At 48.4% G+C, this 24,185-nt stretch overlaps 1 protein-coding gene across 1 annotated transcript in view; it reads right to left on the bottom strand.

Annotated features, from left to right (window-relative positions):
• lrp8 (low density lipoprotein receptor-related protein 8, apolipoprotein e receptor) overlaps positions 1-24,185 on the bottom strand; it is a 141,149-nt gene that overhangs the window by 68,225 nt on the left and 48,739 nt on the right. Inside the window, 1 exon segment of the mRNA XM_048253254.1 lies at positions 7,014-7,136. Within this exon segment, the coding sequence (XP_048109211.1) occupies positions 7,014-7,136 (123 nt within the window).

Genomic DNA, 24,185 nt, shown 5'->3' on the forward strand with positions numbered 1-24,185 from the left:
ACCCCCACCTCCTCATTCAACACAGACAATCCACTTTATGACAGGGACTGAGGATCTCTCGTGCAGACTGCCTGGCTGTTAATCAAGGTTGTGTGTGATTAGAGATGTCTTGTGAAAAAATAATCTCTGTGCGCCTGGGTGAGCCTGAGGGGGAAAAAAGAGGGTGATAGAGAGAGAGAGAGAAAAAGATAGACAGAGTGATGACAAAGAGAGGGAGATAGACAGAAAGAAGTGTAATGCTTAATGTTACAGTTTAATGTTAAGTGGAAGTTTACTATGATAGTCTAATTTGGCGGGGTCTATTTTGAATGGAGAGAGAGTGGCATCACTATGTCTGTATGTCATGTCACTTAGCAGAGGGAGTTGAAGCCTCTCGAACATGTCTGGGGACAACTGCATTAGACCAAATCAAGCCTGAGAAGCGTAGACGAGAGATTTAGCACACACACACACACACACACACACACACACACACACACACACACACACACACACACAGGAAATTGCCACTTCCCCAGAACACCTGCGTTTAGAGGATTGCGCTGAAAGAACAGCACCAGCCCCTGGATTTTAATGAGACTGATATAGGTACCTGGTCTGAAATGTCTAGACAAAACCAAAGTAATGCTCTGAGAGCATTTTGCTTTCAGCTCAAATTAGAGCTGCGTCAGCATCTGCTAGCCTGGCTCGCTAAGAAACTGTTGTCAATCTGATATCATTTTGGGGTCCTCCAGACGCATGCATCTAAACTGCGTCCTCGAGAAAGTCTTTAAGCAGCTGTCCACCAAATCAGGACTTAATGCTGATATGAGAAGCCTCTGTCATGAATACCAATATAACCCAAGAAGATTAAAGAAGACTACTTTGCGTCTCTTATCTTTGTACAAGCTCATAGTTTGTGAGCGCTATGTATGCGTCTATCAGTGTGTGTGTGTGCATTGATGCATCCATGCGTGGGCTAGGAGTCATGTATACACCTCCATAGAGGTGTTTGGGATATGCAGGGCTGGGAGAAACAGACCCCTGAGGGCTCTGTGATGAAGGATCAATGGTAGGCTGTGGAGCTCAGGGCCCGCTAATGATGCGTAAAAATGGCATTGATGGAAACACTGTAGTCTGCGTCCGTGGGGGGTGGGGGGGTCGGGTTTTGTGCATGCCAGGCACGCTCGACTGACGATTTTGTTTGTTATGCCCGACAGTTACGTTTCACTTAGGTAAGAGACAATGGAATAGTGAAGACATTGCTGAGGGCTAGTGGAATGCAATGGTTGTGCTGCCTATGTTTGCTGCGAGGCAGTGACGGCAAACAGAGCATCTTGTGTACCATTTCCATTGAATGTCTAGTAGTCATGTTTGCAGGTAAAATTTTGCATGAGTGCTCTCTCTCTCTCTTTTTCTCTCTCTCTTTCTCTCTTATTTCACTTTACATAAACACACACACACACACACACACACACACACACACACACACACACACACACACACTCCAAGTGACAAAACCAAACCATGACTAGCATGTGCCAGATGGTGTGTGAAAGACATGCAGGATTATATCAGCATCCTGATGAGGGTGAGCTGAAAGGGTCAATGTGATGTGAAGAAAATGGAGTGATATTGAGGTGTGATGGAGGTATGTGAGAGAAGAGATAGAACACTGCTTCTGAACACCAATCATAACCTGGCTCCAGCATTCCCTTTTCAAGTGTTTTCTTAGTCACAACAGCTCTCCTAATTAGCTGAATTCTCTCACATGGCATGCTTCAATTCTCAGCGGCATGCTTCAATTGGACTCGTGTGGTTTGAGACAAACATGCAAAAAAACACAAAAAAGAGCCAGAGAAAAAAAGGTGTGAAGAACAGCTCATTCGGCTCATCTGTCTCCTAACTGCTACAAGAAAGTGTCAATCACAACGTGGATACAGCAGGATTCTAGAATTCTGCCTGACTCAAATGGATCCGATTGCAATGTTGAAGATTGAAGAACGATGAAGAATCTGCTCTGATCGGTGGACTCACAGTTGCCCGATAACCAGTAGGGCTGCACAACCACCTCAGCACTACTGCAAAGGTCTTGACGACTGATGAGGGAGGTCGGTGACAGGTAAGTGTGTCTGTGTGCGTGTGTGTGTGAGTGTGTGAGTGTGATGCAAGAGGTAAGGGGGAGAGGGCAGCTGTGGGTCACCAGTTGGCCTGAGAGCACTTCCTGGGCTCCGTCACATGGGAAATTACTGGGAAGAACTGCCACTTGAAGCATGAAATTGAAGCTGTCCGCATCTGACTGAATCCTTCCCTGATATTCCCAATAATGAACCACTGAAAACCAGCGCCAGCACGCTATAATAGGCTCCGGCTTTTGTCTCCAGGGCGCAGTCCAGCGGTGAAGGCGCGAGGGTCAGCCTCTGGCGCACATTCGGAGGATGAGCCAAAGTGAACTGCACTGACGTTCAGTCATTTCCTCAGCTCTTGATGTTCATAAGACAATAACCCCCCTTTTTTTCTCAAGTGGCTATTCAAAGTGGTCTTGTAAGGGGCATGACTAAGGGAAAAGTTTGAAGTGTGTATGCGTGTCAAACTTTGCAGCGCCCCCAAGACACTCGGTTTTTCGGTGAAGATGACTGTCGAGGGCTGGGAGTAATGGCATGTGACAAGGAGCCCCTTCAATCTGCCTGGCGGAGGCGACCAGACGCCAGAAGTGGAGAGTGGGCTCCCGTGTGTGGACCATGAAGTACTCTCATTTGCAGCCGCTGCAGTCTGCATGCAGCCAAATTACCCCTCATCAACTGACTATTCCATTATGCCAGAGTGACACACGGGCGTGGATCGATAAGTCAACATTGAGGGGGCGGACCGTCCAGTGCACACGAGAAACGCTTCGACCCTTGGTACTGTGCTGTTATAGCTGCCAGCCAAGCTCAGCTCTAAGAAACAGAGAGCGTTAGGGACAGTTTAGCAAAAAAGGATCATCAACAAAGGAAGAGGCCATAAAATGCCTTGAATAAATCAGCCGAGATGATCGATCTCCGAAATACTTGGTCCATCATGCAGTCATTCAGCACTCATGGAAGCCCCAGCATGGTTTTGAGTTCGTTCAAACTTCTGATGCTCTTTTTCTCCCTCTCGTCTCGTTTCGCTCTAAATTTTTGTAATTACCAAAAACTCCTGACAAGCCGTTTGGACAGTAATCTGATTGTGCTGATCTCCTGGGTCAAACCCATTGATTCCTTTCATGGGAAATCAATCCAATCAGTTGCATTATTTAGCTGTCTGGATGCATCAGTGGCCTGAGACAGGCTTGTTTCGGAGCGGAGCGGAGAATGTGAAGGTAGAATGTTAATTGCAAACTGATCAAGCCCGGAGCACCAGGGGAAGAGCCAGCTCAGGAAGCAGATGATGAAGCCCAGGGATGCGCGCGATCGATCCAGAAGGAGAAGTTTGTGGATTACTTCGCTGTTGAGTGGCCCCGAGAGTCTGGAGAACTGAACCAAATGCAAGGTTGAATAAATGGAGATGAGGTGAAGGGGATCTCAATTTGCAAAAACACGTCATTGGTATTCATCTGCCGGGTTTGTATCTGCAGGTTTTGAACTTGAGGTGGATGTCGAAAGGCAGTATGATACTGTCTACAGTATTCTGCCATGTTTAATCTTTAATAATAATCACAGCATGTGCGCTCAAATAAGGCCAAATGTGCTGCAGAATTATGCTCTAAAGGCCCATCTAGTAGTAATCTGATCCATTATTACCTTAAATCCCACTAGGGGGGCATATCTGGCTCTAGCCCCCACTCAATAAATGGAAATATTAGCAACGACTCCAGCACCTAATCTTTGAGCAGCTGGTCAGTAATGCCACAGCCCTATGTTTGACCCATCTGTCTGCAACATGACGACAGGGTGGTCAGGGTAGCTTGCCTGTTCCGTCCACTGCCACAGGCACAGGTCAAACAGGAAGCGTGCCACCTGATACTACCAACAACACCCTCTCAGATTAATTACCAAGTGTTCTGCATTACCATTTTTCATAATTACACCAGCGGGTTATCCGTGGGGATCAGAGTGAAATAAGCACGCGGCTCATGTTCACACGCTGCTGTTTATTACTTTTTAATGCAACTATAATGACTTTGTCGGCCGCGGACATCGATCAAGACATCAGCAGCACGGCGGGGTAGTGCTAGTGAACCAAACCTCATTTTTCACCATTACTCACCACACGGAACACAATCGCTGTTGCAGTGTCCCCCCGTCCCACCTCCCCACCCCACCCAGTACGGCTGCGGATAAACACCCAAGGGAGCGGACAGTGGAATTTTCGAGTCGATTTTGCCTCAGAGAGAACTGTCATACATTACCGAAGACCTGCTCTGAAGACTTAACCAGAGCAACCAGGCGTATCAGAGAGGTATTTACTGTCAGGGTGGAGGGAGTACGGAGGTGATGAATGTGCACCATTTTGACAAAATAGCATATGAGAAGTAGCTTTCTTCCACTCTGCTTGCTTACAGCAGAAAGCTTTGACTAGGAGCTACAGTGAACCGTGTTTAGGAGTGCTTGCTAGATCACATGTGGCTCCAAGAGACCCGTCATTAACGACGAGACAGAAACGCACCCTAGGGTGACCTTGTACTTATTACAGCCGTGCTCAATCCAGGTGCCCCCAACATGACCTCCGTAAATGGACCGTACAGGGCGACGGTCTGGCCTCTCCTCGCCCTCACTCTCTCTCTCTCTCAGCTGGCCCGTTCGATCTCGCAGCGCAGGTCAGTCCGACGGAGGCCACTGGCAAAAGCTGAAAGCAATTTTCAAAAGCAATCTTGTGGCCAAACTTGGTTTCTTGAAATAAAGGAATGGGTTTAGCTGCAACAGGCCAGTGCCCAGTGACCTTATCGTCCACTGGGTGAAATGTGATTTGCTGTGTGTGTGTGTGTGTGTGTGTGTGTGTGTGTGTGTGTGTGTGTGTGTGTGTGTGTGTGTGTGTGTGTGCGCGCGCATGTGAGTGTACATGTATGTGCATGCAGTTGTCTGTTTTAGGATTAAGCATGAATGATAGTGTCCCTGCATGTCTATGTACAGGTGTGTACAGTATATGATATGTGTGCCCAGGTACATATGTCTGCTTGTGAGTGTGTTATGTCTGTGTCACACCACGATCAATACGATCAATCTGCTTAGAGCCAGGGAGAACTCAGTGTCACTGCGCATTTAATCAGCCCTCACCTCATCCCTGAACCTGCAACTGGACAGAAATAGTCTTTTCTTCCAGGGTCGGGGGGATCTAGATTGTTGACCCCGCTTGATACCCACACCCTGACCCCCTCGGGGAGGAATCTGAACCCATTCCCCAAGGGCTCTGGACTCCATCTCTTCAGCGCCACGGAGCCAAGGCCAACCACTCCCAGCCCAGCAAACAGAACCCAGGTGCTGGATAGACACTTCAAGACTCTGTTCTACCATCACAAGCTACAGCTCCTGAGAGCACAAACTCAGTTCTAGAACAGAAAATCAGTCTGAGAAGAGTGGCAGCTCCTGATCCCTCCCTCTCTCTCGCTCTCTGCCCAAAGCGTGGGACGTTGAGTGTGTTGGTGCATAAAAGGTTGCGGAGGTGAGTCAGTGCAGTCTCAGGGTCAGCTCTTTGGGGAAGAGCTCAGAGCAAAGCGCTGCGTGTTTCTTTATTTGGTGCGGATTCTTCTGGACCGTGAATAAAAAGCGATGACTTCCTCTGATGGGGGTAGACGAAATGTGTCTGTTCTCGGATGAAGATTCGCAATAATACAACGACAATGTCTACAATGACCTATTCATTTGGACAACTTGATACAGCCCTATACAGGCTAAAGTTACCTTTAGTTTTGTTCTAGCGTAACGTGACGTCTGGCTTTAGTGCAGTCTAACGTTCTGACAAGCACACCAATTGCCTACCTTGTTCTTGCCCATCTGGAATAACTCCTAGCTTTGCTGCCTCCATCCTTTCTGTTTTCGTTGTTTAAACTTGTGATATCCATGATGAGTATTGAGTTAGTTAATTAGCTCAACATTGTGTGCTGATAACCATATATAGATAGCCGGGTAAAAGAAAACAACACGTAGCCTATTGCGTGTCAAAATGCGTGCACGTTAATTTTGAACTTTACGTATTAGTAAATGGTAAATAGCCTAATGGCATGCAGCTAAAGGGATACTGTGCATAGTTGGGAAGGTATGGTAGGCCAATTTGGTGTGAATACACACACACACAAGGGAAATTTTCTGTTGTTCAGTAGCTTGATGGTACGCACAGTGCGTACGGACGTACACCTGCAGGCGCGCCTGCCCTGGATGACTGATGATGGCGGCACCCTGACCGGTCAGAGAGCCCGGCATGCGTTCTGCATCCTGCGCGCCTGACTCGGGTTCGGTGAGGGTGGGGTGGGCCAGAGGTGCGGGAGGGCAGAGGGATGGGGGGTCAAGTGGAGAGTAAACTGTAGGTCATCAAGGAAACCTCATCTGAATTCATAAGAGGTCACAAATCAACCCTCCAAGAATCTCTTCTGGGGGATTGGGACAAATTAGTCAATATCAAATCACTCTCTCTCTCTATCAAAGACTCTTCCATTTTAATTGAATATCTGCTATGAAAATCAATCAGGCGTTTGTGTTTCATACTAGCTTTCATATGACACACAAACACAGTACACACACACACACACACACACACACACACACACACACACACACACCACACACACACACACACACACACACACACAGTTTTACAGACGGTTTGCACATAGGGGTGCTCTCACACACACATATCTACACAAAACACACAAACTGTAGACACACTGTAAACAAAGAAGAGACATACTGTAAACAAGAGCACACACACACACACACATACACACACACAAAGCACCCCCCAGACACACACACACACACATGCACACACATACATACACACACACACAAAGCACCCCCCACACACACACACACACACACGCATTCACTCTTCAAGATAAATCCTCAAATATCTCTTACTGCAAGTGGCGTCTGCTTCATCGGAACCATCTGGACACTCAGGCTCTCCATCACACCTCCAGCGCGCAGGAACACACTGGCCGTTCTTACACGCAAAGTCAGTCGTCGCACACGTCTTCTTCGCTGCTCAGACGAAATAACAAAGGGAGAGAGAGAGAGAGAGAGAGAGAGAGAGAGGAAACAGGTGTGAATACAGGTGCAGGCACTCTATTCAAGCATTTATTTGAACATCTTTATCAAAAAGAGAGTGAGCGTTGAGAATTGAGTACATTCATGTTGGTGTATCTTAGAGAGTGATGAAGAGAAAGAGAACAAGAGAAAGAGTGAAATAAAGAGAGGGAGAGAGAAAGAGAACAATCCTGTGTAGAGTATGTGTCTGTGTGCTCTCGTGCTGACCAAAACACTCGTTTAAGAATGAAGCAGAAATACAGTAGAGGCAGCACACAAGAGATCCCTCTGGCGTATAAGTCATGCATAAAAAGCGTATCCCATTGTCACATAGAGGAACACAGGCTTTTTGTCCTCAGCGTTCCCTGCCTGCCTTCTCTAATCGTGCTGTACAGCAGGCAAAAACCAGAGAGCACTTAGAGGTGTCACGTGGCAACATGACTTCTCTCAGCCTTCAGATGAATTCATACTGTGCATCTACTGGATGGTAGTGGAGTGTGTGTGTGTGTGTGTGCGTGCGTGTGTGTGTGTGTGTGTGTGTGAGAAGGGAATGACAAAGTGAGCCTTAACTGGCCTCGTTTCCCCCTGCAGCCACCAGCACCAGCCTCAAATATGGGTTAGCCAGAACTGAGCTTAGTCCTTCTCCACGCGGCAGCAGAGAGGAGGCTAGCCGGTGCTGCTGTTCAGGTGGGTGACCAGTGAGTGACCACAGCACACTGGGCTGCCTCATTGTGCTGCTTCTGAATGACGTCCCCCTCGGGAAATATTAACCAGCAATGTGCACATTTTAAGAGAGTCTATAAACTCTACCTGTGTAAGAGGAATGTGTTTCTCTCTCTCTCTCTCTCTCTCTCTCTCTCTGTGTGTGTGTGTGTGTGTGAGTGTGTGTGTGTGTGTGACTGTGTTACAAAGAGGTCTGACACCTCTCAGTAGCTGTGATAAAGAATGACCGGGGAGAAAGTGACCAGGAAATTTGTGGTCAGTTGACAGACAGGCAACAGGGTCATAAATAGCGCTCATACAGTGGCTGTAAGTGACTGCCCAGGCCTTTGTCCATAGCTCACTGTCAGCGGCTCTGATGGGACGTCTCAGTGCAGCCACCACCTCTAATGTACAATTATTTCACCATGTCAGAAATAATACAGGGTCCAGACGAAAAAACAATGTGTCTCTGAACACTAGTGAAATAAATCCTACATGCCACTTTTTGAATCAGTCATTATAACAGCCTCTCTCTGCCATTGCGACGAAAGACAGCTTTGTATTTAATATAAAACCAAACCACATACATAAGGCCTTTACGCAAATTAGTACATAATTATTGAATGAATGGGCTTTTTTAATTCAACAATGGGCAATGTTTATGGCACTTTGCCACGTTAATTTAACAAACAAGATTGATAAAATCCCTCATATGGGTCTTCACCAGTCACCGGACGTGAGAGGAGGAGGGAGGGGAAGAGAGGAGAGAAAAGGGAGAGAGAGAAGGAGAGGGAGGAGAGGAGAGAAAATGGAGGAGATGGAGTGAGGGAAGAGAGGAGAGAAAAGAGAGAGGAAGAGTGAGGGGAAGAGAGGAGAGGAAAGGGGGAGAGGAGGGCTGGCTTCCAGAGCACAGGTTTGTGTGAAATAGCATTACCTCTGCGGGAAGACTGAGCAAATCCCCCTGACCTGCTCCCATCAAGGAAGTGGGATTTCAGCTAACCCGCCCTCCATCTCCCGAGCCTAACTGCCTGTTACAGCGTCACACACTGGGCTCTATTTTGCACACCAGCTCAATTGACTTTGTATACTCGCGCTTTTGTCTTTCCTATTTTGCAGTCAGCACATATTGGAATTTTCCCTCCACAGGAACATGTGCACCCACGGGGGCGTTTCAGCGAAAAGAGGGTGCGTGTTCCGGCGCAAACAGTCCCTGTTGATATTTTGCCGTTTCAGAAAACAATTCCACAGACCAGGAACCTCCTGGTCTAAAGTCAGTGGCGCAAATTCAGATGCTATTTTAAGGGCGCATACATGGCCACAGGCCTGCAGAAATTAATGCTATGCACACCGATCTACAGACACCCTGTGCACATGTAAACATTTACTGTAAAGCCTTGATAATATTTGTCCTGTTCCGGCTTTGTAATTTAGTAGCCTATATAGCCTAGTACATCTACATGCAATATCTTTACAACAACAACGCCTAATTACGACCTATTAATTTGGACAACGTTATACAGCCCTATAAAGGCTAAAGTTACCTTTAGTTTTGTTCCAATTTACTGTTGTGTATGGCTTTAAACATCGTGTGCGCTTTAACATCAGCCTATAAGCATTACTCTAGCTGCGCTAAGGTTTTGACAAGCACCATTTTCATTGTTATTTTCTCTCCTGCTCAAACCAAAGTTGTGCGTGCATTAAGTTGATGATATCGTGTTTACAAACTCTACTTTACATAAAATAAATATTGTAAATAGCCCACTGTCATGCAGTTAATGGGATACTGTGCAGAGTTGAAGGTTAGGTCAACTTGGAAAGTGTTTCTAGTACAGCCGTAGCTTACACCTGCAGGAGCGCTTGCTTGGGCGCCTGTATTTGCGAACACATTTCCACGAATCACGGATGTGTTGTGACATAAATTAGGAAATATTAGAGAGGACTTAATGAGACAAACTGCATGCCGATTCCATTTAACCCAAATACCCCAGCAGCAGCACGGGGAGAGGAGGCTTATCTGACAGATCTGCATTGATCTATAGTGAGGTAATGTTGGATTACATTGTAAAAATATCACCATGCATTCATAAGCTCGTGATTCAGTGAGAGTGATCCCAAAACATCGGAAAGTGACATTTCTGTGTACATTTTGTCAAGAAGGGAAAAAATCAATAGCAAACTGTTCACAACTGAATAGCACTGTGAACCGTTCCTGGTTGCGCCTGGCAAATCCGCTATCATAATCGCAATCCGCTATGGAACAAGCGTGCCTGTTGTTAAAGGGAATGTGAGATGACGTTCTGATTGGTTTATTGCACGTAATGCCCAAACCACACCCATGAATAATGTAGCTTCTACAGACCACCCCATTTTAGATTTGCGTCGCAACAGTCAATATTTCGCCGGTAAAATAGAGACAGCGCCCAAGATCCGCCCACAAAGCGATTTGCGCGAAGTCAATTGCGTTAAAGTGTAAAGTATAGCCCACACACTCACACGCGCACACATACACACACACACCTGACCCATGAGTCTTCTTCACAAACACACACACACACACACACCTGACCCATGAGTCTTCTTCACAAAAACACACACACACACACACACACACCTGACCCATGAGTCTTCTGCACAAACACACACACACACTCAAAGTTCTGAGTCATACAAAAGCACAGAGCACACACACCTGACCCATGAGTCTTCTGCACAAACACACACACACACATACACACACACACAAAGTCAGTCTCTCCCATCTTTAATCTCGCAGCCCCCCTTATTGCTCTCACAGGTGGACCTGCCACTGACAGGTAGTGCTGAGCGTCCCATATTCTCCAAATCCCCCATCGGCCCCCATCACCCCCACCGCCACCTCAATCTCAAACACAGGGGTACGGCCACGACAGGTGGAGAGCAGTGGGGGTGATGACTGGTGGGCCTTGAGGGTGTGTGTGTGTGTGTGTGTGTGTGCGTGTGTGTGCGTGTGTGTGTTTTGTAGGAGAGAGGGAGAGAGCAGTGCCAACCTGCTGCGGCTGTTCTAATAGGTTCTGTAATGATCCCCAGAAGAGGAAGTTAATAAAACGGAGAGACTGAGCAGATGCAGTTGATTTGAAGGAGTGGGAGAGAGAGGTCTCCCAGCAGGTCAGCTAGCACTCCACACAACATGTTTAAACACCAGGGTGTGCGTGTGTGTGTGTCTCACTTCTTCCTCATTTCCCAGTGTGGTGGCAAGGCCTGCCTCCAATTTAATTTGCCCCCTTCCCAGCAGCTCCCTCAAGGATGTGCTGATTATGACTTATTCATCAGCAGACGGAATACAAACCAAGTGTGCGCACACACTCACACACACATATGCGCACACACAGACACACACACAAGTCACTTTAGGTCAAATGCATCCAATACATGTACACTCACAGAAATACATATACTGTACATATGAAAGACTGACTGTGCGAGTACTGCAAAGCACACAAACAAAAGAGACACCATATGTGCATATCAGGGGGAAACAGTGCACACACACACACACACACACGCACACACACACACACACACACACACACACACACACACACACACACACTCATTGTGGGGAGGACACAGAGCAAGGCCACAGTGGAAACCTTGACAACACCAAAAGAACATATTCGCGCACACACACACACACACACCTAGACACTGCGAATCACTTGAAGCCGGAGGAGTACTTTGTTTTCCACTTCCCCAGCAACACACACACACACACACACACACAAACACAAACACACACACACACACACAGATTATCTGGCAGCAGTCCATCCCTGCATCCCTCCGAGGACCGCAGCACGGCACAGTGAGCTAAGAGGCACTGACATCCTCCAGGTGACACGGTCCACAGGTCACAGCCTCCGCTGATCGACTGACTGTGACCAGTGTTGTGTGTGTGTGTGTGTGTGTGACTCTTTAAGATTCCAAGCGCAGGAGCCAGATGAGCCTCGGAAGACCCAGGTGAAGGTCAGCGTCATGCCATTTCCACACTGTTTCCATTATTTAGTTCAGCCCCACAAGTCCGTGTCCCCAATCCTGGGGCTTTCCAGGGATTGGGAATAAACAAGGAAATTGAATGATGCCATTTCAGCAAAAAGGATAAAGGATAAATAAGCAACAGGACTGACAGACAGTCAGACAGACAGAAAGACAGAAAGACAGAAAAAGAAGAAAGAAAGAACGAGAGAAAAGCTTCCGTTTCTTCTCAACAAAAATGTTGATCCCAGCCATTCTAATTCACACACACACACACACACACACACACACGAGGAGACATCCCCCACATGTGCTCACTGAAGTGATTTAAGCCGAGCTAATCAGTCCGCCTGTGATATAAGCTACCCTCCAAACGTCCTGGGCCAAGGGGCGGGCTGGGGAGAGGCTCAGTGAAGCCTGTTGTTTTATGTGTCTCTGAGAGTTCATTTCAGATAAGGAGACCCTGCCATTAAAGGATGGGCTAATCAGACCTCCATCTTGTGGGCCAGGGGAATCCATAGATGGCCTGCAATCTCTGGTGGAGACAGCAGCAGTGGTGTGTGTGTGCAGGTAATAAGGTAATGTGTGTGGGGGCAAAACTGGAACATGTGCCCCCTAATTAGGAAGAGAGAGGGACAGGGCTGGTGATGAGGAGGAGGAGAGGGACAGGGCTGGTGATGAAGAGGAGGAGGAGGAGAGGGACAGGGCTGAGGAGGAGGAAGAGGAGGAGAGGAACAGGGCTGGTGATGAAGAGGAGGAGAGGGACAGGGCTGGTGGGGAAGAAGGACAAGGAGGAGGAGGGAGAGGGCAGGGCTGAGGAAAAGAGGAGGAGAGGAACAAGGGCTGGTGGGATATGAGGAGGAGAGGGACAGGACTAGTGATGAAAGAAGGAAGAGGAAGGGCTTGTGGATGAAGAGGAGGAGAGGGACAGGGACAGGGCTGGTGATGAAGAGGAGAGGGACAGAGCTGGGGATGTTTGAGAGGGGAGGTTGTTACGAGGGACTCAGCAGACACTGGCTGTCTGATCGCCAAGCATGTCAGCGACGTGGATCCTGCTGTAAATCTTTCTGAGGAGAGGAGAGGAGTATGGGGGAGGACATGAAGCGTGTGTGTATCTGTGTGTGTGTGTGTGTGTGTCTGTGTGTGTGTGTGTGTGTGTGTATTCTGAGGGGAGACTGGACCACTTGGAAAAGCTCTGAAAGCTCTGACACGTGCGGGATTGCATGGCTGCGTGCCTGTGTCCTTGTGTGTGTATTTGTTCATGACAGAGAGTGAGGTATCGGTATGTAGGACTACACATGTAACTTTCTGTAGTGTGGCAGGATGCCATGTGCTTGTGAGTGTGTGTTAGCCAGTGTGCATGTCTATGGATGTGCAGTGTGTGGAATGTTACTTATGAGATGGTAGGAGAAAGGAGCAATTTTGTTGGAAGGCGTGTGTGTGTGTGTGTGTGTGTGTGTGTGTGTGTGTGTGTGTGTGTGTGTGTGAGAGAGAGAGTGCATATGTGGGTGTGTGTTCATGGCTGTATGTGCATGTGTGGGTGTGGTGGGTGCCAAGAGGGAAGGTTCAGTCACACCAGGGATTGCTTTCCAGAAGATGAAAGGAGGTGAGAAAAATACCATGGAGAGTGGAGATGAGAGAAAAGAGTGAGAGAAAGAGAGAGTGAGAGAGAGAGAGAGGAGTGAGAGGGAGAGAAAGAGAGAGTGAGAGAGAGAGAGGAGGAGTGAGAGGGAGAGAAAGAGACAACATCAGAGCAAAAGACAGAGGGGGATATGGAGAGAAAGAAATGTGAGAAAGTGAGAGTGAGAAGTGATTTAGAAAATGACACTTATATACACACACACACACACACACACACACACACACACACACACACACAGGTCACTGTTTGCAATCTACAATGATGGAAATGGTTGGACGCCTAGACGAGGCCAGCTGATGTCAGTCATGAAACCCTGGTGCTGCCCAACAGTCTGCTGTCTCGGGGGGAGTGGGTTGGGGGGGGCTGACTTGAAGAGGGTCTGCAGCTCCAGACCTTTGCTTTCGACCATAGACACAACATGGTCTGGTGTCGAGAATAGCAAATCAATGGAACATCTAGTGGCGGCTGGGAGGCCTTTCAGAGTAACTGAAACCCAGGGTTTACTTAGGAGCCGTCCCAGAGATGCAATCTGCTGCTCAGCTCCCTGGCAGCACCAGCAGTGTCTGGGAGTGTGTGTGTTTCTGTAATGATGATATTGTGTGTGTGTGTGTGTGTGGGTGTGTGTGTGTGTGTGTTGATGTGTGTGTGTGTGTGTGTGTGAGAGAGAGTGTGATATGTGGGTGTGTGTTCATGGCTGTATGTGCATGTGTGGGTGTGGTGGGTGCCAAGAGGGAAGGTTCAGTCACCAGGGATTACTTTCCAGAAGATGGAAAGGAGGTGAGAAAAAAAATACCATGGAGAGTGGAGATGAGAGAAAGAGTGAGAGAAAGAGAGAGTGAGAGAGAGAGAGGAGGAGAGGGAGAGAAAGAGAGTGAGAGGAGGAGAGGAGGAGGAGAGGGAGAGAAAGAGACAACATCAGAGCAAAAAAGACAGAGGGGGATATGGAGAAAGAAATGTGAGAAAGTGAGAGTGAGAAGTGATTTAGAAAATGACACTTATATACACACACACACACACACACACACACACACACACACACACACACACACACACACACAGGTCACTGTTTGCAGTGATCCACACAGCCCAGTGGAAATGGACCGCCTAGACGAGGCCAGCTGATGTCAGGTCATGAAACCTGGTGCTGCCCAGCAGGTCTGCTGTCTCGGGGGGTGGGTTGGGGGGCTGACTGAGAAGGGGGGTCTGCAGCTCCAGACCCAGCACAACCGACCATGGAGCACAGCATGGTGCAATTGTCCCGAGAATAGCAAAATCAATGGAACATCTAGTGAGCTGACTGGGATTTTAACCAAATAACCGAAACCCAGGGTTTACTTAGGAGCACGTCCCCAGAGATGCAGTCTGCTCAGCTCCACAACGCTTTGCCAGCAGTGTCTGGGAGTGTGTGTGTTTCTGTGTGTGTGTGTGTGTGTGTGTGTGTGTGTGTGTGTGTGTGTGTGTGTGTGTGTGTAAATATGGATGTGTGTGCATCAGCTGTTAGAGCAGAGAGAAAAAGAAAGAAAGAAAGAGAGAGAGTGTATGTTTGTGCATATGTGTGTTTGTGTCTGAGGGTATGACTGCTAGTGTCTGCTTTTATGCATCTAGGCAGACTCCCTCGAAATTCGAAATCGTTTTTAACAAGTAAAGACACAGAAAAGGCACGCTCAGGAGCACCTACTAGAATCCATACAAAGACATAAAGGCAGCAGTGCCATCTCAGCAGGTCAGACCCTGAGCTCCCGTGTCATTCAGAGACGTGGCCCACAAAAAGACAAAACCAGTACGAAGATAAGGCGCCCCAGAACCTTCACAAATGAATCACCCACAACCTCCATGTCAGGCCAACAATGGTTAACCTCTTTTCCCGGGCAAGATTTTGTATGCAGATGCTGCAAAAAAAAAAAAAAAAACTTCAAGTCATCCGTTCAAAACCCCAGCCATTCTCTGTTCTCTCTTTCTTTCTTGAGTCTCTTGTTTGAGTAGCATAAACCAAAAAGGAAAAGAAAACAGCCTGCCTGTTGAAAAGGAATGTGAGAGAGGTTTGTGCGCTGACGGAGGTGCTGGGGATGAACATGAAAGGAGAGAGAGGCACAGACTGGTACGGCACGGGGGCAGACACCTGCCTGTGTCAGCAGTACGCCACAACACAAGCTCCCTGCGGACCACCAAAGGCCTCCTCTCTCTCTCTCTTTCTCTCTCTTTCTCCATCTCTCTCTCTTTCTTCCTCTCTCCCTCTCACTCTCTTTCTCCTTGAGTTGGTTCAATAAGAGTCGCGGTTATGTAAGAATGGTATTATGGGGCACAAAGGAGCTTAACAGTTCTCCGTACTGTACTGAGTGAACCTTGAACAAATGCCGCAGAGATGATAAGCAAGATGGGCAGAAAAAAAGGGGATGAGAGAGAGAGAGAAAAAAAGAAAGATTAGGTTGTACTAGTTTCATCTCATCTGTCTTTTTCTGTCTTCCCTTTTCCTCTCTCTTTCATAACCCCTTCCATCTTTCACATGATATCTCTCTCTCTCTCCATCAACCCTCCTCTTTTTCATTCACCCCCCCTCTCACATGCTCTTCCCCCTCTTTCTCGTCTTCCACTTAGTCTTTCTCTCTCTGACTGCTTTCTCCGGCCCTCTGTTGATCCTCTTCTTCAAACACACGCATGGCCAGCGGAGGCCGACAAATTATCAAACACGCTCCCCTCGCACAGCGACCATTAGTGCACATCTAATTACGCCAGGCAGCTGCATTGAGCTGTGCTCGCATCACAGCCAAAGTAACAGTTCAGCAGCTCCCTCATCTCCCTCATCTCCCACCCTCCTGCCCACAACCACCCCCCGCTGTGCACACACACACACACACACACAAAAATGCACACATACAACATGGCAAATACAGGCCTACCTCAATCCACCACTAACACCCCCCCCCACCACCACCACCACCAAGTAAATGAAATCAATAGGGATTGATCTGCAGCCATTCTAGCCCCACGGAACATAATCATCTTACAGTTGGCTGTTGTTAGTCCAGGAGGGGGCTTTGTTTTGTAATTCCTGGCTGGAGCCTCGGCTCTGAATGTCGAGTGTGGAGTGTGCTATCCGACAGTTTGCACGAGGCACACTCACACCCAGCCGGCACGCGCACTTACAGTGGAGAACCAGCCGTAATGAGATGCCAAACAGAGAAGAGGCTAAAGGAACAGGAGACCCAGGAGAGGAGAAGATTGGTATACGGCTGTATCTATCGCCTAAGAATATTCCACATAATACAGTGTGACAGAGAGGGAAGTAGCTCCATACATCATGGCTTCCGCTAACTGGCACCAGAGGAGTAGGGTTCAATAAAGGTGAATAATTATAGACACGCGGTGGGTGTAGAGCCTTATAAATACCATCCCCTGTGAGTGCAGAGGGGAAGAGAGGAATAGTTGAGGGTATTATTGCGGCGTGTGTAAAACCCATTATAGGAGTGAGTAAATGTATCAGGTGAGAGTGATTTACACATTCACTTCAGCTCCAGAATGTGTGAGCTGTTGCCTGCTATGTGCCTGAACAGGTGTGTGAGAACTTTACCCACAGCTGTGTGCAGGTGGGCTAAACATAAGCATGCTATTAAACATCTGTGTGTAAGTACATAGGTAGTTGTGGTAGTAATGCATTTGTGTGTGTGTGTGTGTGTGTGTGTGTTTGTTGCGGATGCATTTAAGTGCTGTGGGAGGCCATTTCCTTTCTTATTTAATGTGACACGTGTGCCCTGGCTGCCCCCTCCCCTGCCATTTCACTAAGGGACAGCTGTGACATGTGATGGCCGAACACCATTGATTTATGAAACACTCAGAGAGAAAACAACCCCCACACCCACCCACCTCCCTCCTCTATACACACATATACATATAAGCACACACACACACACACACACACACACACACACACACACACACACACACACTAGCAGACGCACACCAACCCATCTGGCGGCCCCTTCCTCTGAGTCAGTCTCCTTGATGGGTCAATGTTTTAATCGCATCCATCACTTTCTCTCTTTTTTTCTGTCTCTGTCTCTCCATCTCTCCTTCTCCCTCTCTGCGTCTGCACATGAACAGTAGAAGCAACATGCTGTGCTGTGGTACTCAGTGTGTCTGTATATTCTGTCTATCTGTCTGTGTGTGTGTGTGTGTGTGTGTGTGTGTGCAGGCGTGTGTGTGTGTGTGTGTGTGTGTGTAGACCACAGTGGTCGCTGGCTGTAAGAGATCCCCAGCATGTTACTGCCAGACCATTAGCCTAGTCCTCCCCAGGGCAGGCTTTAGAGCTGAGGACAGAGAAGATGAAGTGAAAGAGAGAAAGTCTGGAAAAAGGAGCAAGAGAAAGGGGGATATTACAAAAGAATGAAAGAGAGAGAGAGAGAGAGAGAGAGAGAGAGTGATAGAGAGAAATGAGGGGGAGGGAGTGGTTGATGACAGGGGAGTGAGCGTCTAATGTGAAAGGGCTCTGCTAGCAGGTGGGGAAATGCTGCTTAAAGTGCTCCGTCCTCCTCCTGAGCGCCGTGAACTCTGGCTGGGGGAGAACACTTACTGTCAGCCCGCTGAGCGGGGAGACGGATCTCCGCACGCTCCCCGCCAGGCTGGGGGTCAAGGGTCACCTCGTCCTGCTCACAGCGCTGACGCTAATGCCAGGGTAGGGAGAGAGCCGCAACCCCACGCCACCACAAACACTGTACATACCAGCACTGAGATGTACACACACACACACATGGATGCACACAGAACGTACACACAGCACAGCATGGTGGTCTCATCCTGTGTACAGTATGTGTGTGAGTGTGTCTGTGTCAGAGCATGAGAAAGAAAGAAAGGGGGGGGGGGTGCAGGGTGTCTTCAAAGAGAGAAGCTTCTTTCATTTGTATTGGAAATGTTCTACATTATTTCGGAAAAAAAAAAAAAAAATTACTGGGACTGTTATTTGCTGATGCAAATGAGACCATTTGATTAAATGGCTGATGATCCGTCACTGCACAAGCACTTCCAAATGGGCTGGAAAGCATACAGCTCTTATTACCATGCCGACAGAGAGACAGACAGACAAACAGACTGGCTAACACAGACTGTAGATAAGCCTGCAAGGATTCACAGCAGGAAATGAAGGCTAGCGATCATTAAACTCTATCGCTGATCCTACTGCACTCATCTCTCTCTCTCTCTCTCTCTCTCTCTCCTCTTTGTGTGCAGCCCTTCAGGATGCAAACGGAAGACTGCAGCAACTCTTGAGAGACCCCAGTCCCCACTCCTCTCCCGGCCCTTTTTGAAGGGAGCCGCTCCGGTGGGGGAATAATTTGATTGATGAACGCGGCGGGAGCTTCAGAGTGTGGCGATAAAAAAATATATATAAAAAAACGTGTTTTAACTCTGGAGCCTCACGCTGGCGTGGACCCAGCTCGGCTCTGTGTGAGGCGTGTAGAACCCGCCCACGCCAACCTCACCGCCCAATCATGTGTCATCATCACAGCTTGCGCCCGGCCACGGGGAAAAATTGCTCTCAGGGTTGGTTATTAAACGGAGAGGGAGGAAGGGGGAGTGTGCATGTGTGTGTGTGTGTGTGTGTGTGTGTGTGTGTGAGTGAGAGAGAGAGAGAGAGAGAGAGAGAGAGAGAAAGAAGGAGAATGGGGAAAAGGGAGAGACTGAACCCACAAAAGACAAAAGACATGGACAAATGACTCGTAACACAGGAGAGAAAAAAATCATTACAATTACAAATTTCCGCCCACAATGTGTAAGCCAAGCAGCTCACAGAGAGGAGAGAGGTGAGCCCACCACAAACAAAGAGAGGAGGAGGAGGAGGATGAGAGATAAAGGAGAGAGATAAATGGAGAGGGGGAGAGAGATGGAGAGAGGGAAAGAATTGGCTACTCTGATTCGCTGGGAGATTTCATCAGTGGGGGGATGTTATTAATTTCCTTTGTGACAAAGGAGATCAGTCCCCATCGCACGCCACTCTCACACACAGACTCGCGAGCCAACACTGAGAAATCCCCTCCTCGGTTTCCCCTCTCTCTCTCTCTCTTACTGTTTCTTTCTTGCTCTCTCTCTCTCTCTCTCTCTCTCTCTCCACTCGCCATTGTACACCTGTTCATTCTTCCTGTGTGATATGTCATCATAGCCAAGCAGTCGTTTCTTCATCGTTCAATCCATTCACACCTCCCTGCCTCACCGCCATCCACCCCTCTCTCTTTCACTCTCACTTTTCTTTCAGCTGTTTCATCTTTCTGTGTCTCGCTTTCCTGGTCCATTCTCCTCTTCCACCTTCCCCTCTCTCTCTCTCTCTCTCTTATTCTCTCTGGCTCTCTCTCTCTCTCTCCCCTACAGTGTGTGCTTTTTCTGGGTGTATTTATTTCCAGGTTGTTTTTTCTGCAGCGACGGCATTCTCTCTGCCTTCCAATCATCCTTCACTATCAGGGGCTGGGGGCTCAAAACCCACTCTCCTGGGAACCACTCCCCTTGTGTGTGTGTGTGTGTGTGTGTGTGTGTGTGTGTGTGTGTGTGTGTGTATGTGTGTGTGTGTGTGTGTGTGTGTGTGTGTGTGTGTGTGTGTGTGTGTGTGTGTGTGTGTGTGTGTGTGTGTGTGTGTGTGTGTGTGTGTGTGTGTGTGTGTGTGTGTGTGTGTGTGTGTGTGTTAGGGAGAGAGCGGCAGCGCATGTCTGAATGTGATTGTATGCCTGATGGGTATGTATCCTTATGCACGTTTGTACACACAGAAAGGGTACTGTATCTATGTGTCTCCATCTTTGTGTGTATCTGTTTCAGTATATGTATACATGCATGTTCGTGTGATCTCATCTATGTACATAGCTTATATATATATAAGCTATGTGCATTTGCGTGTATACATATCTGTGCATGTGTGTCTTTTTGTCAGTGTGTTTGTGTATGTGCATGTGGGTGTACTGGATGTGAGTAAGTGTGTGTGTGTGTGTCTGTGTGAGTGAGTGAGTGTGTGTGTGTGAGGTAGTGTGTGTGTGTGTGTGTGAGGTAGCGTGTGTGTGTGTGTGCGTGTGCGTGTGCGTGTGTGCGGACACGCACAAACAGCCCTTTCACAGTGGCTTCCCTCCACCACTCCCCCTGCTGATTTATGAAGCCACGACATTCAGCCCCTCCTCCTCACTCAGCGCGGAGGTTCTCTCTACTCCTCCCCGCCACGACAACAACAACAACAACAGAGCGCCAAACATAAAGAAACAACAACAAATAACAAACAAACACGCCACACTGACCTCCCACACACCCTCATCCATCCACTCCTCAAACCTCCACCTTTCCACCAGCTCATCTGCAGCAGCATGGGGCTAGACAGCCAGCCCATAATCACAAGCCCTAATGGACACTTTGCCTGTACTGTAAGTAACCTTTTAATGATGCTTTGGATCACAGCCGCTTGCACTATGGAGAACTAGTCAGTGTCTGTGTGTGTGTGTGTGTGTGTGTGTGTGTGTGTGTGTGTGTGTGTTCTGGAGCGGGTGGTTCAGTGAGGGTGGGATGTGCTGGGTGGTCACTGCCTCTAGCTTTTGGAGAAGCTGTCAAGACAATCATGTTCCTCCGCTAATCCCTCTTGTGATCTCGGCTGCGTCGCTACAGACTGCAGGGGAAGGAGGCAAAACACAATGACTTGACGCTTTTGAAAATCATCATTTACGCCGTTCTGTAGTGCAACAAAGTCCCCGTGATCGGTGAGGGGCGAAAGCGGCTCTGACAAGTGCTTTTGTTTCAGGGCCGTGACTCATTGCGCTCTGCAATCAAGCCAAATGAGCGGGCTCGCCTGACAAGCCTCATTAAATCAAAATTCCATAAACAAATGCCAACTTTCTTGTCTTTTTTTTCCCCTGCAGTCACTGATTTGTCCCCTTATTTCCCCTGCCTTGCGTTCAGCCATTCAAAAACACGCTATTATCCAGAGCAGCTGCTCGCAGCACAGTACAACTGTCAACTGTCAAACCATAGCAACATGTCATAAGTGCTTTCACTCCGCTGGAATCCGTGACCTTGACAGTCGTCGGTGCTGTACACTGCAGGTCGAGCTGCTTGACGAGCTCAAGGGCAACAAAAAAACTAGAGCGCTTTTCATTTCACAGAATCAAGAGAGACACGGTTGGCGAGGTCACTCTTCCCCAGGATCGGGGAGCTGTGTGCCGACGGAACACAAACGCAGTTAATACCGGCGCGTACAAGGAAGGGAAATTGAGGGCATTTAAAGCACAAGCCAAAAGGGAAGCCCAGCTGATTTCCTCAAAGGCCCCATTCAGGGGTAATGGCCCCTCGTGGAGTCGAAGGGAGGCAAAGAAAAGGGAGTGGGTGACATAATTCACATCATTGCTTTAATTATGCCCATAAAGCCAAAGCTCAGGAAACAAATATTATTCAGCCAGCTCTCAGGTCGGCCTGCTTTTCAAACTGAAATCCCCCTTGTGTTCTTGATGAGGATGACCGAGAGTTACCTCCACTTGTGCGCTGGACGGGGGTTGGTCGGTTCAAGTCGGTGTGGGTAAGCTAGCAGGCTTCATCATGAGGAACACATACAAGCAAAGGCTGCTTTTTTTTTTTTTCCTCCAGCATGTTTTCCAGTCACCTAAGCGTATCCAGGACTACCCCTGCCATTCGAATACAAATGAGGAGGCGACCCTCTCCAACCTCCGACCCCCCATGAAGGCTGTCACTGTGTCACACACACCCCCACCCACCTCCAGCACCACCCTGGTCCCCATGTCACTGGGACTGACGTGGGGGTAAACACGCGTGTTGGGATGGGGCGCTGTAAGGTGCAGCTCCTGGGGAGACAGGGGCTCTGAAGCCCCATTTTTGAAGGATTGAGGGGTGGCAGAGGGGGGCCTGTTTGCCTGCTTCATGAAAGCCAACACAGCAGGGGATCTCTGTTTCCTACCCCCCACCCCAACACACACACACACACACACACACACACCACCATCAAACCACCCTCCTCACACATCCTAAAACCATTCCTGACAACAACAACACAAGACTGAGGTGGCAGAGGTACCCCAGCGTGGGGGCAGGGGGGAGGGTGACCACATGAACAAAAGGCACCCCCATTTCAAACACCCATCAAAGTCACGGTTCAGCACGGACGAAGAAAGAGCTCTGCAAAGAACTTTTAAAAAGCCTCTTCTCTCTCTCTCTCTCCCGCTCGCTCACTCTCCCTGTGCACACACAGACTCCTTTTTTAGACACCCCAGTGCACACAAAATGCCACTTTCTCCTGCACACAAACACACACACACACAAACCACCTGCTCACACACACACACACACACACACACACACACACACACACTCATTCACACTCACAGACACACACACACACACACTCTCTCTTTTTCTTCCTCTCTTGCTCCCCTGTCCATCTCCTCCTCTCCCTCCTTCCCTCTCTCATCTGCCTGTTTGATGTTGTGTTCCGCGGGGAGCCTGGTGGGGCTGCAGCCAAATTGGGCTGGGGCCTCATCAAAGGGCCGTCCGGCGCGACGAGGGACTCTCTGATCAATGCCTCGGCCCCTGGCAGGTGAGCGCTGTTAATATTTCAGCCTCCCGCCCAAACCCCTTGCACACCCCCGCCTGTTCTGCTCTGGGCATGGAGGGGGGGTGGGGGGATGAGGGGGAGTCATATAAACATCCTCATCTCCCCAATATGGGAGTCACTGGCTGCTGCTGCTGCTCCTTGATGTCCACAGCTGAGGTCACCACAGTGTGGCGAGAGCAAAAAATCAATAAGGCTGAGGTGAGCGCCCACGGAGCACACATGCGTCTTTGTTGGCTGTGCCGTGTTCCCCCAGCGCTATGAGCACAAAACAGGCACGGTGGGGTGGGGTGGGGGGCAGAGCGTGAGGAGGGAGAGATGGAGCCGTGATTTCAAATGCTGTCCATTAGGCCCCTGCGTTCTCACCACAGTTAGGACCTGGGTTGTTATCTTCACTGGCACTGAGGGAAGATTGAAGATTCTGACTCAGGCTCTGTATGCATTTGATGTGGTCATTATGCTCAGTGTCTAGGCTTTTTAACAAGGCATACCGCTTAGACACTCCTTTATAATGGTCAGACCCACAGGCCCTTTGTTATGAGGTAGACATACGGTCCTTAATTCGACACGTCCTCTTTTTGACTCTCTCTCATTCATCATTGTCAATCCAATTGTGTGTGGGTCAGTTTGACACCAAGATAATCATGGTCACATTCCGATTGGAGACTCAGGTTTCAAATCAGATGCATTACCAAATGCACCCCCTAAATGCATCCGTCTTCATGTACCTATGAAGGGGCTTTTTTGTATCTTCTTTTCTTTTTATCTTTTTTTATATTTGTACTGGCTAAATGTACTTAATATATAAACGTATAATATAACTTAACGTATAATATAATCCTTTCCATATATCTAAAATAAATATTGGGGTGAAAATAAGTGGTGGTCTATGGGCTTTTGTTTCTGTTGCGTGCACAGTGAAAAGGACTGTGTATTCAGGTCTATATATACAAAAATACTGAAAGACTCCCAACAACTCGCACTGTGAGAAGCCTATAAGTAAGTAGATGTCATTTCCTCTTCCTCCTTTCCACTATAGTCCCTATAGGAAAGGCACTGTGCTATTTAGTATTCTCTC

This window comes from Alosa alosa, chromosome 9 (assembly GCF_017589495.1).
Source record: "Alosa alosa isolate M-15738 ecotype Scorff River chromosome 9, AALO_Geno_1.1, whole genome shotgun sequence".
Taxonomy (NCBI): domain Eukaryota; kingdom Metazoa; phylum Chordata; class Actinopteri; order Clupeiformes; family Clupeidae; genus Alosa; species Alosa alosa.